Source organism: Mustela putorius, unplaced genomic scaffold (assembly GCF_011764305.1).
Source record: "Mustela putorius furo isolate JIRA1106 unplaced genomic scaffold, ASM1176430v1.1 tig00003913_pilon_pilon_pilon, whole genome shotgun sequence".
In the NCBI taxonomy this organism is placed as follows: domain Eukaryota; kingdom Metazoa; phylum Chordata; class Mammalia; order Carnivora; family Mustelidae; genus Mustela; species Mustela putorius.
In genome coordinates, this window is record NW_025422060.1 from 2,532,788 (window position 1) to 2,548,531 (window position 15,744).

Below are 15,744 nucleotides of genomic sequence, written 5' to 3' on the forward strand. Positions count from 1 at the left end.
CAACTGAGGTATAAAAGCTTCTACCTATGGCCTCACTGCTGATCACAATGAAGAGTCCATACTGGTCTATGAAGACTGGGATGCAAACATAAGTAAAAGTGTCTTTATTTTAGCTTATATACATACCGATTTTCCTCTTTTAAGCAATCCTTAATAACATTAGTTTGATAATCTAAATTGAATTAAAATTGAACTAGATTATATAATCAATTAAATTCTACTTCAACGTCCATATTAAAAGATTCAAGCTAGTGTATTACTGCTAGTGTATTACTGCTCATCATAATGGTGGGTAGAGGTTAGGCTCTGTTGTCCTAGTTGTTCTGGGAGTTAGCTAACTTTTTTTCCCTCTTAAGTCTCAGGTAAGCTATTCCCCATAACTAAATAGGTCACTCTATACCCACAGTTTGAACGTTGGACACACTGACCCTACCTACATTAAGAGTTTGTTTAGGGGCGCCTGGGTGGCTCAGTGGGTTAAGCTGCTGCCTTGGCTCAGGGCATGATCTCAGGGTCCTGGGATTGAGTCCCGAATCGGGCTCTCTGCTCAGCAGGGAGCCTGCTTCCTCCTCTCTCTCTCTGCCTGCCTCTTTGCCTACTTGTAATCTCTCTGTCAAATAAATAAATAAAATCTTAAAAAAAAAAAGTTTGTTTAGACAGAGTATAAATCACTAATTTACTAAGCATTTTTCTATTAAGTTGGTTTTAGTGGTTGCAAAAATGTCTCTATATACATCCTTATATAGTCAAGTTACTGAGTTTCGAATCAGTATTAACCCAAGTACAGTTTCTCCACTCCCAACTTACCATACACCACAGTAACCAGGATGACCTCCTATCAACCAGTGTAGGCAATAAATTCTTTAAAAATTCCTAGTTTACAAAACTGTATTTAAAAAATCTGCTACTTCTCTACTCACTGCCATTGAGCACTCCTTTCCCAGAGCTATTAATATCACAGAAGTAAGAAAACATTTTGTGTGGGATGAAAATTTGAGAATTTTGGCAAAAAACTTTTTTTAAATAAAAAAGCAATATTTTAAAGTTTTGTATGATCAATAAAGAAAGAAGAAAAGAAAGATAAGAGTTCATGACCAAATGAGGAAGGAGTAGAATTTATTTAGATTAAGATTTCATCTGACTTTTCGTTTGATACTAATATCTTTGTAATCCTAAACCTGAATATATGAGCTAATTCAAATACATAAACATTAAATGTTTAATGATAATTTAAAATCCTCTTTATTCCAAATTCCAAAAGAAATTCATAAATAAAATCCACTTAATTAACTTAATAAAGAACAGCAGACCTTATGCCAGTGAATTCTCAAGTTTAAATTTAAAAAAGGGAGCATGGAACAGAACCTGTGAGTACCTGTGCCTTAAAAACCAAGAGGTTCATAGAGCTGAAGGGAGACTAAAATAGCCTTATGCTGTAACAAGAATAGCAACACCAAGATTAAAAAGCCAGATTTACATTAACCAGATACCTTCTATGTTTGCTTGGAAAGCTACCTTGGAAGAATGTAAGCAAAGTCATTACTAAGAACTACAAATGCAACTGCATTTACTTTAGAATGCTATACCTATCATGCAAATTCCTTTTATGGTGTTTATTCATAGGAATCTCCTGAGAATTCTGAATTCTTTAAGTAGCCCACAAAGTTCACACAGATCTCTTTTTATAATGGTGGATTTTGGATTGACCCACTTACCTTTAGTGTATAAGAATTCCAGTAAAGATGGGTTAACAGAGACTCATTCTAACAAGGTTCCTAGTAAAATAAAGTAGGGACAAGCAAAGAGACAAGGGACATTTAGAAAAAAAATAATCTTGGGCAATAGTCCTTAACTGGTAAGGGAAGAGGTCAGGTAGAGCAGAGTGAGGAACAACAACAACAAAAAAAACTTTGTTTTTAGAGAAAATTTAATGAATTAAGAAACTGCAAACATTTAAATTCCTTTAGTTACTTTTACTATGTTTATGAAATTCATTCCCATTTAATGTAGATCTTAAATGGCTTATGCAACAAGTAACATTCTTTGCTAATTCTGAGATTATTAGAACTGCTCTCTTTCAGAAATATCTCTTGAGACAAAACAAATTTTCTTTGGCCAGAATGACTTAATTGGCCTACAGCAATCCTATCCCTAAGATCTGTACTTCCAGAAAAGATTTTGCAAGTGTAGCTGACTTTCTTGGTGTTGCAATAATGAATCCCTGTCCATTTAAAAGTATTTTTACTAATCCCAGGGAGTAGACTATTCTAACTTTCACTTCTTAGTTTCTGTGATTAAAAAAATAACTTGAAAAAATAAGGTGAACTTCTGTCAAAAACTTCCAACTATTAAAACATATGAGAAAGCCTGAATACGCTCATTTTTATTTTATTTCTTCAACTTTGACACACAAAGTCCTTTAGTTTTTGTTTTTAACTCCAACTAGCTCATTATAGTAAATTAAAAATAAGTAATCTAAAATAATAATCTTTGGGAAAAAAAAAAAGCAAAGCCTGGGGGAAAGTCATTCATAAATAAAAACTGAAGAAAGAATTAAACCTACAAAAAATACATTTTACAGTAAAAGGTTATGAGAGGGTCTCAAAAACAGGTACATGTAAATAACCCAGAATAATTCTCCAGAAATTCTAGTAAACTTCTGTAGTCTAAACCCCAAAGGACACCAGTAATTATTTCATTTTTTTTTAGATATCCAGGGAGCAACATTAAAGCATTAATACCTGTTAAGATTCCTACTAAGAAATCTGATTAATGAAAATGGATCTTGTTTATGTGTAAATATATATTTACCCTCCAATGAAAGTAAATGTCTTTTTTAAATACTTTAAATGTTAGTATTCACCTTTCAGAAGAAAGAAATATCAACATAACCAAGTGTCACTAAACATCTAAGAGATGCATTTTAACTGCAAAGGCAGTTACCACTCTTCATGAAGCAATAAAAATGGCAATTTCTACCTGCAGAGAGCACATACAAAATAATCACATCTTTTAAGACCTGCCAGGATCATATTGTATGGGTCTAAATTAAGAAACCTCAATAAGAGACAGTCTGTGACCTCTAATGAGGCAAACAGATAAACATCTAACTTCTAAACTTTCGATTTGCTGTTCTCAACCATAACTCCTGACTCTACTCCCACCACCCTGCACCCACAGTGACGTCAGTCTCCTGTCAGGCCCCGGCTGCAAGTGGGTGCACTCAGAGCACAGGAAATACAGGCTTTGTTGCTACCTGGAGGGAAAGTTCACGTATGAGACGCTGGCTTACATTTCTGTTTTGTGTCAAAAGTAGCATGTCTGTTTTATGCCACTTTTCCCTCTTATTTCCTTTTGTCCTCATGCTAACCCCAGAGTGTGGCAAATTTTAGTATTATTCCTACTTGAAAGACCCCGAGATGGGAAAATAAAGCTTCTCTATCTGATCCAGTTGGTGAATGGCAGGACTCGGAGCCTTCCCCAAGACCATCCATAGCTTCGATATTCTTGCAACCCAATGCTTTCACAATTTCAAATTTTCAACTAATAACCTAGGCAAAATAACCTACAGCATCCCTTTCCATATCATTTGTAAAGAGATCACAGCGTCGGGATATGTCAAAGAAATGTTTAAGATGAAAACATCTTAGATCACCCCCAAACTTTAAGATGTCTTAGCATTATTTCATCAGTAATTTCCAACCTTTTCCCTATCACACCACAAATAGAAAATGATAGTATGTGTACAACCCACTGCTCAAGACCAGACCTGAACAATGAGGAGTTTCCAGCAGCTCCAAGCCCTGCCCAGCCACTCCAGGGACTGAGAGCATGAGGCACTCACACTTGTGTACCTTTGTGTTGCCCTACAGAAGCCTGCCAGCTGGCAAACTCTGATTCACACTTCTAAAACTCCCACCACCTATTCTGTGGGGTCAGACAGAAAGGTATACAAATCAGAGAAATAATAAAAAAAAAAAATTACAGTGAAACCTCAAGGTCTAACTCTTGACACAGGCAGTGGCGAGTTTCCTTTTCCTAACATTGACTTTGGACCTGTTCATTCAGCACCCCATAGAGGTTGTGGACAAATTATACCCCAATTCTGCTAGGTGTCATGGTAGAAGAACCTGAAGAACCAGAATTGCCAAATGAGAATTTGTTTAATACTGCAAATCTACCACCATCAAAATAAAAAACTCTAAAAAACTAATGACTATATAAGGTCTTCCCATATATTAAAGAGTATCATTTGTTTTAATAGCCACAACTTAAAGACTTGAGAGTTTTCTAGGTATTACTGTTTTTATAAAGGGAAAACAGAAAACATATCTAAAAATCTTACCTTCATATTTAAACCAACACAGTATTTAATACCACATACATTCCATTACCTAAGTAGCTTTTATTTTAAAATATTTTTTCTTTTTCCTAGCTTTTCTTTCTCCTTTTTGTTTTTCTTCCTAGCTCTTGTTTTTTTACTAAAGCATTTTTATGTATATCAAATGTGCTTGATTTGAGAAAAAAAATCAGTGCTTTAATTAGAGCAAAAAGCACAGGATTAACAGTCCATTAAAATGCACAAGACTAAATGTGAACGTATCTGTTTATTTACAGCTTTTGATGTTTAAAATTTCAAATAAAATGATCTGTCCAATTGCTGTACTTTTAAAAAAATAAATCATTTTTCCATTCTCTTCTAGAAAAAGCTGCAGCACAAATTAACAAAGACTAGTGAAAACATAATTACATTTAAAACAATTTAGGAAACATTATGTACCTCTTTTAGATTAGTAAGCATAATATGTAATTGTTGGTAACAAAAGCCAACAAGAATGAAATACAGACATTTATATCTTATGTTTGCATGCATCTTATAAAGATAACAAAAACAGTAAGTTTTAAATTTTTATCAGACATGAATATAAACATATAAATAGGCACACCCTCCCTTTATTTTTACCCCAAATTTTTCTTCTATATTCAGTAAAAATACTTTAACTTTTCAAAAGTATATGACAGGTCTCAGTACAAATCTCTCACTTCTTTAACATGTACTTTTCATTCTATGATACACACAGTTTAGATATTACGATGCATTTTTAAATGAAACAATTGAATGCCAAACCCAAGTTGCTTCAATGTAACTAGAGAAGACTTAAAGCTAGCACTGTAACATAGCGAATTGCAGCATACATACTGTATTGCCCCGTGCTAGTCTGATATATGCTAGTCGGTACTGCCATGGTAGCGATGTTAGGTGGCGTTCCTTCTTCCTCTGATTTTTCTTCTTCAATCTTGGGAACACCAGGCACATCAGAGGAAAGTTCATTCAGTATTTTTCTAAAACATAATTTGACAACAGAAATAATCAAGTTACATGAATGAAATTTAAAACAGAGAAACTATTATGGACTTGGTTTGATACATAATTATTTGATACATAATTATTCTCCCTTTTTGGAAAAGGTATCTTTAGAGTAGGAAACTTAAATAACTTACCTATAAGAGGGTCTTCGTGAAAGGATTTCTCTACGTTTATGAGAATCAATTACACCTTCTGATTCTGCAGACTCATCTGTCTCTGCAATTGTTGCTACCTATAATACAAGAGTTTCTGAAATGCATCATAAAATATATGATCTCCTTCATTCAAAAAACGGTGCTTAAGGGTCTAGATGCCAGGTGCTGGGAAAGTGTCCAGCAACAGAACACATTGAACCTGCACTACTGCAGCGCACACCTGGCTTAGGAAAGGGAGCAAAGACACACACATATTTCAGTTGTAGAGCAGGTATGTGTGGACAGGAATGGCTCAGATAATAAATACTAGAGAAATGCAAATGAAGGTGGTTGGCATGGCCAGTGAAGTTTCACAGGAAAGGACTACATATAAGATACCTAAGACTTAAGATCTCCACCCTAAACCTACACTTAGAAACCCAATGGGGATTGAGTGAGCTAGTGACAGGCAAAATAAAGTGTCTGGACTTCACTGTCCTCTTTATAATACCACAGCTGACTTGAGCTGGGTCTTCAAACAGACAGTAGATAGATTCAAAGAAGCAAACAAGTAAACAAGCCTGATTAAAGTTAGGATTTATAGGACAAGAAGTCAGATGGGGCTTGATGGTGGTAAATCTTGAAGGTCAAAATAAGGAACTTCTCCTTAAAAGAAAGATCAGAGTTTTAAGCATGATTTCATTTTTCAAGTCACATAATAATCACAGGATTTTAAGGGAAGTCTGCAAACTAAAATAATGAATCTCTACAATCACGTGATGGCTCTCAATATACCTTGCCATTATCATTCAGGGGCTAGGGTAGTTTTGAGTTTATAAAACTCACTTTTCTTCATATTACAATTACAGGAGAATCTGATTTGGGCAAAATCAAAAGAACTTGTTTAAATGTCAACAATGCAAGCAGGAATATATACTTCTTGAAGCACACTGGTGTACATAATGTTCACTTGCACATATGACCATGCATCTCTGGTCAGGGCCACCCTACACATAAGCACAGGCACCAGTGAACAGAATTTAGAAAAAATGTTATGGTAATCAACAATCATATGTCCCCACCAAACAGTATCACTTTACACTAGGCTTTCACACATCTCTCATATACTCGTAACAAAGCCCGTATGTGAGGTAGGATACTATTTTACCCACTTTAGAAAAGTGATAGCTAAAGTTCACATGGATAGGTTAAGAGACAACCATTGTTCAACAAGCAGGAATTCTAAGACAATATCCACTGGCACTTACCTCTACACCAAAGATAATTAAATCACCTACTTAACAAAACCCAAAAAAGCCTACTGAATATAAGATAATACTTTCTTCCAATAGCTGCCAGAAATATCTAGAGCAGAAATATCTGCGTCCCAATAAAAGTCCTAATTCAAAAAGGAGAGTGGAAGGATTTTCTTGTGCTATAATTAGGGTCAGAAAGAGTCAGACTCTTGGAACCAAGGGTCATTATGAGAAAAAGAGACAATGCTAAGAATGATTCTTACTCTTTTGAAAAGACACTTGTGCAGCAAAGCTAACTAAGCTTTTAATGCATGTGTATTTATTACTTCAAATACCATGTTGCAACCTTATTCTGCTATAAACCGTACTCAAATATGCAAGGGACAAGACTGATTATGTATGCACCCCTATGTTTTCCTCACCGATTTTTTTGTCATCAGCTATGTTCAAATAATTTCAACATCTAAAGGAAAATAACTGACCTAAAAAGAAAACAGAAGTAAATTCAATAACTAAGAAAATTATATTTTAAAAAATGCATACATACTTACACCCATCAGAATGGCTAAAATCAACAACAGAAGAAACAACAAATGTGGACAAGGATGTGGAGAAAAAGGAACCTGGTACACTGTTGGTGGAATGCAAACTGGTGTGGTCACTCTGAAAACAGTGTGAAGGTTCCTCAAAAGTTGGAAAATAGAATTACCCTACAATCCAGCAATCACGCTACTGAATATTTACCCAAAGAATATAATAACACTAATTCAAAGGGATACATGCACCTCTATGTTTATAGCAGCATATTTATAATAATGAAATTGTGGAAGCGGCCCAAGTGCCCATAAGTGATGAATGGATAAAGATGAGGTCTATACTACAATGGAATATTACTCAACCATAAAAAGAATGAAACACGGCCATTTGCCACAACATGGAGAGCAATCGGGAGTATAATAATGAAAAGCTAAATAAGTCAGAGAAAGACGAAAACCACATGATTTCACTCAGATGGAATTTATGAAACGAAACAAGCAAAGGAGAAAAAAGGGAGAGAGAAAGAGACAACCCAAGAAACAGACTCTTAATTATAGGGAATAAGTGACAGTCACCAGGAGGGAGGGATGTAGGGGGATGGGTGACATAGGTGATGGACCGTAAAGAGCACACTTGCTGTGATGAGCTCTGGGTGTTGTGTTGGAAGTGCTGAATCACTACACTGTACCCCTGAAACTAATATCACACCATGTGTAAACTAACTGGAATTAAAATAAAAACTAAAAAATTCATACTTAATTTACATCTACTGATGCATAAAAATGTTTTAGCTTCAAGAAATGTTAAGGGTTTGTAATCAACTCTGATGACAAACTTAAAAACAGATCTCTGGATCATAACCATAATAATCATGTCTACAAAAACCAAGGTTTTATCTGAGAGGGGATGATGATTAGAAGCATAATACCAAGGTAACAATAATATCCTATCGTTCTTATAAGTTATAGATATTGAACTAAAAATAAACTTCCACCTACTTAACTAATGTAAGTACTTATGAAAACAGTCATCTTTATATTACTATTTTTATCAGGCATCTTCAAAGAATCCTCAAAACATTTTTAAGAACCATTGGAGAGCTTTGCTAAATAAATCTGAGTCTGAGCACAGAGCAACGACGCAAAGAATTACTCATCTGGCAATTACTCACCCTGTAAATTAAGAACAAAAAACAAAACTGCAACTCTTAAGTCAAATCATGTATTTAGCAGGACACAATGCACTTTGCATAGGAAATGGAATTCCCCCCAAATTTCTAATAAAAAGACTTGAGCATAAAAGCTACACAAAGAAAAAGATGATACACGAATTAATAAAAGAAAAAAAATAAACAAAACAAAAAAATAGAAGAAAGTCAAAGACAAATCATCCAGGAACGCAGCTAACCTGAACAGTTTGTATTTGTGGTGACTGAATAACCGATGGCTGTGGTGTCTGAATTACTCCCTGGACATGTACAGTTTGGCCTGAAGGTAACTGTACTAGAGTTACAGCTGGGGAGCCTCTTCCGGTGCCTGATCCAGCTATAGAAACCTGCAAAAATGATCATCATTCAGGATTAAGACTGGACATTTTCTGTTTTGTTTTGTTTTTCAAGAAATACCACTCACTATTATGACTGGCCATTTCTTCCTTCCTTTCACCTGCTTTTAATAAATGACAAGCTCATGGGGTACTTACCATTAGGAGGTGGTTACTGTCCTGGAACAGTCATTCTCTGATGTGATAGATATTAAAGAACCCATGCTCCTCACTTTCGGTTCCCATGCTTCGATGGCTAAGAATGTTCCAAGCCCAAAGTTCTAAAGCAGTTAAACTACCTCACTACGACCTCACGACTATTAACAGTGAATCCTTATTTAGGCCAAAGTATAAATTACCCTCTCCAACTTCCTAAGAGAAATTGGAGACAGAACTTAAATATGGTGAATTATTTTTTAATAAACGAAATGTTCAAAATAGGATATTCTGGTACTACTCCAGAGATAAGCTAATGCCTTGTCTCTATACTAATGAAAGTCATACTTTTATGTCCCCATAATCACAAAAAAGGCACAGGCCAGAGGAATTCCAGGATTTCTCATGCTCTTAGTGTGTCTGATCCAAAGAAAGTGCATGCCTTAGATCTGAAATGTCCCTCTTACAGTTTCCCTCCTTGCTACCTCCAGCATGTACAGAAAGGGCCAAAACCATCACTTAGCTTACACAAAGAAAGTACAACCATCTCCCAGTACCCCTGAGTAGTTTCAACAGAGATCCCTATAGCAAAACACAGTACTTCCACCCCTGCTGGATTCAAAACCTGTCAAGTTTTCTAATTAGTCAACAACTCAATCCTATAGGCAGGCCAGTGTAATCTTATTTTACTGTTTCACTCACTATTCAGTATGACTTACTTAAAAGAGTCAAAGACTTTGAAAATGAAATAAGTGAAATAAGCTACCAGTTTCTGCTACAAATGGTAGTAGAACCACAAGATCTAAAACTTTGAAGGAACCCTCTATATAGGGCCTCACTTTAAGAAACACCAATGATTTCCAATCTACTTACACTTAAAAACAATTATTAAAAACTGGGCTTATAATAAATAATTGTAAGATTTATTTATAAGCTCATTATTTAGAAAGCAAACTTCTCTGGTAATCCAAAAGTAAAAATCTTTCATCCATGCAAGAGAACCTATGTGATGAGCATTGTACTAGGTGCACTAGGGTAGAAATAAAATTGGTAAAACTAACACCTAAGAAACAATAGCACACCAAGCACTGTAGAACGAATTGCTCCACTGTATGGGCCATGAAAGTCAGGGGAGTACAGAACAGAATGGGTCTGAACAATACGTACAGGCTTTGTGTAGAAGCCACAGCTTGAGCTAGGCCTGAATAATAGACAGAAAAGGGCAGACACACCCAACATATAGCCCAATGGGCAAGTTCATCCCACCTGCCCCTAGAGCATTATTGTCTACCTCAGATTTTAGGGGAAAGAAAAAGATTATACCATAGTGGAACAAATATATTTAACAACCAGAAATTTTTTTTAAAAAAAAGGAAGGATTTGTTCTAGAAATGACAAAGCAGCACAAGACACATCTGTATAAACAATAAAAAGGCATCCACCTCTTTGTGGACAAATTACCAAAAGGTATGCCTTCAGCCACACAGATAATTCTCAAACTTTTTAGTCTCTCAGGACACCTGTACTCTCTTAAAAATTATTAATGACTTAAAGAGCTCTTGCTTGATTTATATCCAGTCAGATGCTGTAAATGTTTAACACTCAGTGTTGGGGAAGAGAGAACCTTGATTTCAAATGTTTGCTGATTTCTGCAATGTGAAACCCCGACTATGGCAGATTTCAGGTTACCAACAGATGACACTGAACACAAAGCTGGAAAAAGATGCAGGCAATCAGTTCTCACAAGCCAGCTCCAGCATATCACTGGTTATATGTATATGTATCAATATTTACCATATTAGAAATTAAAACTGAAAAATTTTTATACCTTAAAAATAATTCTACTACATGTTAACACAAATAGTACTTTATTAAAAATAATTACATTTTCCAAAACAGAAAAATTAGTGACCAGAGTATCAATGTTTTACTTTTTTACAAATTCTTTCAATGTTTAGTTTATTTGAAATCAGCCAAATTTTCATACCTACTTGTGCACTGAATCTGTTACAAGATTTTATTTGATAAGTGAAGATTTGGACCTCACCGAATTTTCTCTGTTACTACAACAAAACTGAACAGGTGGTTATTTCATAAAAATCAGTTGCAATGGGGAATCTGAAACAAGTTATATTAAAATCCACTGACCAATACTGCACTTTGAATGGGTCTCATGCATGATTCTGTAACATCACGCAGTAGTTATTTGGAAAATATTGGCTCACTGGATTAAGCAGATCTCCCAAATGCTGACGTATTTCATGATACTTTATCAGAAAACCTCCTTCATTAAAACCAACATCAATCTCATCAGAATACTATAAATTGAAAAGCTACCAAGCTTACAATGTAGATACAGGATTTCCAAAATTCAGAACTTCTCCCTAAAAGCCTGAATTTTATCATAGACAGTAAACACTGCTAACTGTTTTCCTTGAAGTGACAAGCTTACTTCATTTGCTTTTAAGAAAATGTTTTCCAGGGGCACCTGGAGGCTGGTTAAGCCTCTGCTTTCGGCTCAGGTCATGGTCTCAGGGTCCTGGGATAGAGCCCCGCATCGGGCCCTCTGTTCAGCAGGGAGCCTGCTTCCCCCTTCTCTCTGTCTGCCTCTCTGCCTACTTGTGATCTCTCTTTCTGTCAAATAAATAAATAAAATCTAAAAAAAAAAGAAGAAGAAGAAGAAGAAAAAAGAAAATGTTTTCCAAACGCTCAAGTTTGAATAGCCATGCTTTGGCTATTGGCTATTCTTTAGAGAAAACTGACGTCCTATGGGAAAAACTCAGCTAGTTCATTTCAACACTCAAACAATTACACAAGTGTTTTTCTTCAAGAACACCATCAGTCTTTACTGCACAGCAGAAATGCTTTCAGTAAACATGCCAATTTCATAACACAGAATATTAGAACAACATGTACCTAAGGATCAGGGTTTGATACAATTGGTACTATTTACGGCTTCATCATGGTATTTTGTCTCAAATAAATCCGTAAAATCCTTTAAAAAATTGTTTAAATGAAACTGATGTGTCGATTTGTGTTTTTTTTTAACTTGCAAAGTGAATGATGGTGAAGAATACACTGATTACTGGTATAGTTTGATGTCACTGACTTGATTCGTACTAAGGCACCAACAGCTTTAATCCTACCCTCTTCTGTTTTTACACCATCAGTATAAATATCATTACAGAGAAAAAGGAAAATAAATCTTAGCATTATTATGAAAATAGTCTGGTACTCCTAAACCTCCTGAAAGTCTCCCCTAGGGTTCCGCACACCACATTTTGGAAACCGCTGTTCTATCCCAATGCAGCTCTTCGACACCCCGCTCACAGTGTAAAAAAACTGAGCAGGCTGTGATTTCAACTACAGCACAGAAGCACAACCCACACCACCATAACCCAAAGCTTGAGAGAGAGTTCGCGAGTCAGAGACTGAGTGAAATATAATATGAATTATACCCAAGAGGGGCGCCTGGGTGGCTCAGTGGGTTAAAGCCTCTGCCTTCGGCTCAGGTCATGATCCCAGCGTCCTGGGATCGAGCCCTGCATCGGGCTCTCTGCTTAGCAGGGAGCCTGCTTCCTCTTCCCTCTCTCTCTGCCTGCCTCTCTGCCTACTTGTGATCTCTATCTGTCAAATAAAATAAATAAAATCTTAAAAAAAAAAAAAAAAGAATTACACCCAAGAGTACTACTGGTATCATAGATTGGACCTGTGGATTAAAATGCTGGATGGGGGCCCCTGGGTGGCTCAGTGGGTTAGGCCTCTGCCTTTAGCTCAGGTCATGATCTTAGGGTTCTGGGATTGAGCCCTGCATCGGGCTCTCTGCTCAGCAGGGAGCCTGCTTCCCTCCCCTCTCTCTGCCTACTTGTGATCTCTGTCTGTCAAATAAATAAATAAAATCTTAAAAAATAAATAATAAAATAAAATAAAATAAAATGCTGGATGGCACCCACAAGCATTTTCTGTGTGGAAATACTCCAGCTTTAAAGACATCAGATATTTTTTTTTTTAAAGATTTTATTTATTTATTTGACAGACAGAGATCACAAGCAGGTAGAGAGGCAGGCAGAGAGAGAGAGAGAGGAGGAAGCAGGCTCCCTGCTGAGCAGAGAGCCCGATGCGGGACTCGATCCCAGGACCCTGAGATCATGACCCGGGCCGAAGGCAGAGGCTTAACCCTCTGAGCCACCCAGGCGCCCCAAGACATCAGATATTCTGAAGAACTGAACAACTCAAGAAAGATCTGTTAGGTTTTGATAAAGATAAATCATGCTTCAAGTTATTTTAAATACCTTTCAAGTATAATTTTCAAGATTTTAAATTATTAAATAAATACTCTATCAAAATGGCTTGGTGTTAGTAATACCTGCTGTGGAAAAGGAGCTGTAGCCACTAATACAAAACTGTACTCCTAGAACTCTGGAGATAAGTTAGAGGAATTCTGTAACTACAGTGAAACTTCTCTATGTCCAAACTCTGGACAGTGTAAAAGCTCATGAGACAACTCTTTTGTTAAACTGCGGAAATACAGGCTGAGAAGCTGCACATATGACAAACTCTAGAGAATTCAGATGTATCCTTAAAAAAAAAAAACAACCCAAAAAACCCAAATCCTTAGATATAGAGACATTCTATATTCAGACACTGTATACTCACTGGTTTTGCCAAAACTGGTGATCACTACTAAGCCTATCACTGTATTGGTAAACTGGCTAAACTTCACTGCTACACATTAAAAAATAATAATAAATAAAATAAAAATAAAATTCACGTGGCTCCCTACCTTTAGCATTTCAGTATTATTATATGATTATACTGAGCACATGAGCCACAGCGGAATCTACAGCATCCTTGAAGTAGGGTATTTTACGCAGGTGACATAGAAGGAACACTGGCAGTGATTCAAGGACATGCAGGCAGGCTCCAAAGCCAAAGGTAGGCAAAGAAAGGTGGCACATTCAGTTTTAGGTAGGCTACATTGAAAGCAAGGGTAGGGTAACTACGTGGAAATGGTAATAAGCAAGGAGAATTTTGCAACTGATGCTTTAGAGCTAGAAAACAAAGATCTGAGAAATACTACGAGCAATCTATTAAGAGTATTATAATTACTTTATTCCTAATGTGCAAACAGAAGTCTAAAGCAGCTCTGGAAAAAGAGAATAGTTTTTCCTAAGAGACACTAGTATAGGGACACAAACTTTAGTTCATCTGAACTAAAATATGCATACTTCAGGCAGAAATAAAGAAATATTTCTGGGGCACCTGTGTGGCTCAGTCAATTAGGCGTCTGCCTTTGGCTTGGGTCGTGATCCCAGAGTTCTGGGATCAAGCCCTGCGTCAGGCTCCCTGATGGGCGGGGAGCCTGCTTCTCCCACTCCTAACCACTCATACTCTCTTTCTCACTATTTCTTTTGCTATCTGTGTCTCTCTCTCAAGTAAATAAATAAATAAAATCTTAAAAAAAAATTCTCGGGACGCCTGGGTGGCTCAGTTGGTTAAGCAGCTGCCTTCGGCTCAGGTCATGATCCCAGCGTCCTGGGATCGAGTCCCACATCGGGCTCCTTGCTCCACGGGGAGCCTGCTTCTCCCTCTGACTCTGCCTTCCACTCTGTCTGCCTGTGCTCGCTTTCGCTCACGCTCTATCTCTGACAAATAAATAAATAAAATCTTTAAAAAAAAAAAAAAATTCTCATAAACATCAAATTTTCATTCTAAGACTTAATATACAAAAAATATCACAAAAGCAGGTCATACTTATGAATTAACTCATTCATTTATTCTCTCAACAAATATTTATCAGGAGCCTGCTGTGTGGGCCAGTCTAGACAGTAGGGACATAGCAATGAACAAGAAAAGTTTCTGCTCTCCTCCACCAGAAAGATACAGAAAACTGAAGACAAATACAACATTTTTTATTGGTGTTAAATTTTAAAAAAAAAATTTTTTTTTTTAAAGATTTTATTTATTTATTTGACAGAGGTCACAAGTAGGCAAGAGAGGCAGGCAGGGAGAGAGAGGAGGAAGCAGAGAGGCGGAGCAGAGAGCTCGATCCCAGGACCCCGAGATCATGACCTGAGCTGAAGGCAGAGGCTTTAACCCACTGAGCCACCCAGGCGCCCCTGCTGTTAAATTCTTAAAAGAAAAATGAAGGTAAGGAATCAGAGTTACAAGGCAGGGGTAGTGTGGAAGGAGGCTAATCAAAATATACCTGTTGTGGAAAGCTTCTCAGAGGAGGGAACATTTGCATAAAAAGCCTAAATGAAGAGAGGGAGAAGACCAGAGGAAGATCTAGTAGTATATTCATCACTTTCTAACAATCATGTAGGCAGCTACTTAAAAACATAAATAAAAATGGGTGTATTTTATATTCCATAATTTTTATACCTCTTTTTATGAGGCTCTAAAAGTGCGTAGAATGAACTCATCATAGACATGATTTACCTTTTCTTCCAGATCCCCTGAATAATCCTCTTCCACAGGATGCCTGAAACATAGATTATGCTGGTGCCACCACATCCACCAACAACCCCACTAAAGGCAGTAGTTAATCTGAAGTTAAGATGATGCAATTGACAGCCTTACTTGGCTTTGCAATTAAAAAAAAATCCTTATAATGACACTTGTAACTGGGAAAACCTCACAATGTTGTAACATGGCACTTGATTAGCACCTAGTAGACTACCTCCAGTCTGTAGCCAGGTTCCCTTATGATGGGGTTTATGATGTCACAATACAGCTGCAAATGTCACAG

At 36.6% G+C, this 15,744-nt stretch overlaps 1 protein-coding gene across 15 annotated transcripts in view; it reads right to left on the reverse strand.

Annotated features, from left to right (window-relative positions):
- Positions 1–15,744, reverse strand: part of CREM (cAMP responsive element modulator) — a 71,236-nt gene that overhangs the window by 24,366 nt on the left and 31,126 nt on the right. For 10 of the 15 annotated variants that reach the window (XM_045069207.1, XM_045069206.1, XM_045069205.1 and 7 more), the window contains exons 4-6: positions 8,703–8,849; positions 5,503–5,600; positions 5,201–5,343 (exon numbers count right to left, since the gene is read on the reverse strand). In XM_045069207.1, coding sequence (XP_044925142.1) covers positions 5,201–5,343; positions 5,503–5,600; positions 8,703–8,849 — 388 coding nt within the window. Of the gene's footprint in view, positions 1–5,200; positions 5,344–5,502; positions 5,601–8,702; positions 8,850–8,996; positions 9,124–15,434; positions 15,711–15,744 lie in introns of those variants that run through there. The other 5 variants (XM_013046779.2, XM_013046780.2, XM_013046781.2 and 2 more) reach the window with 5 other exon arrangements.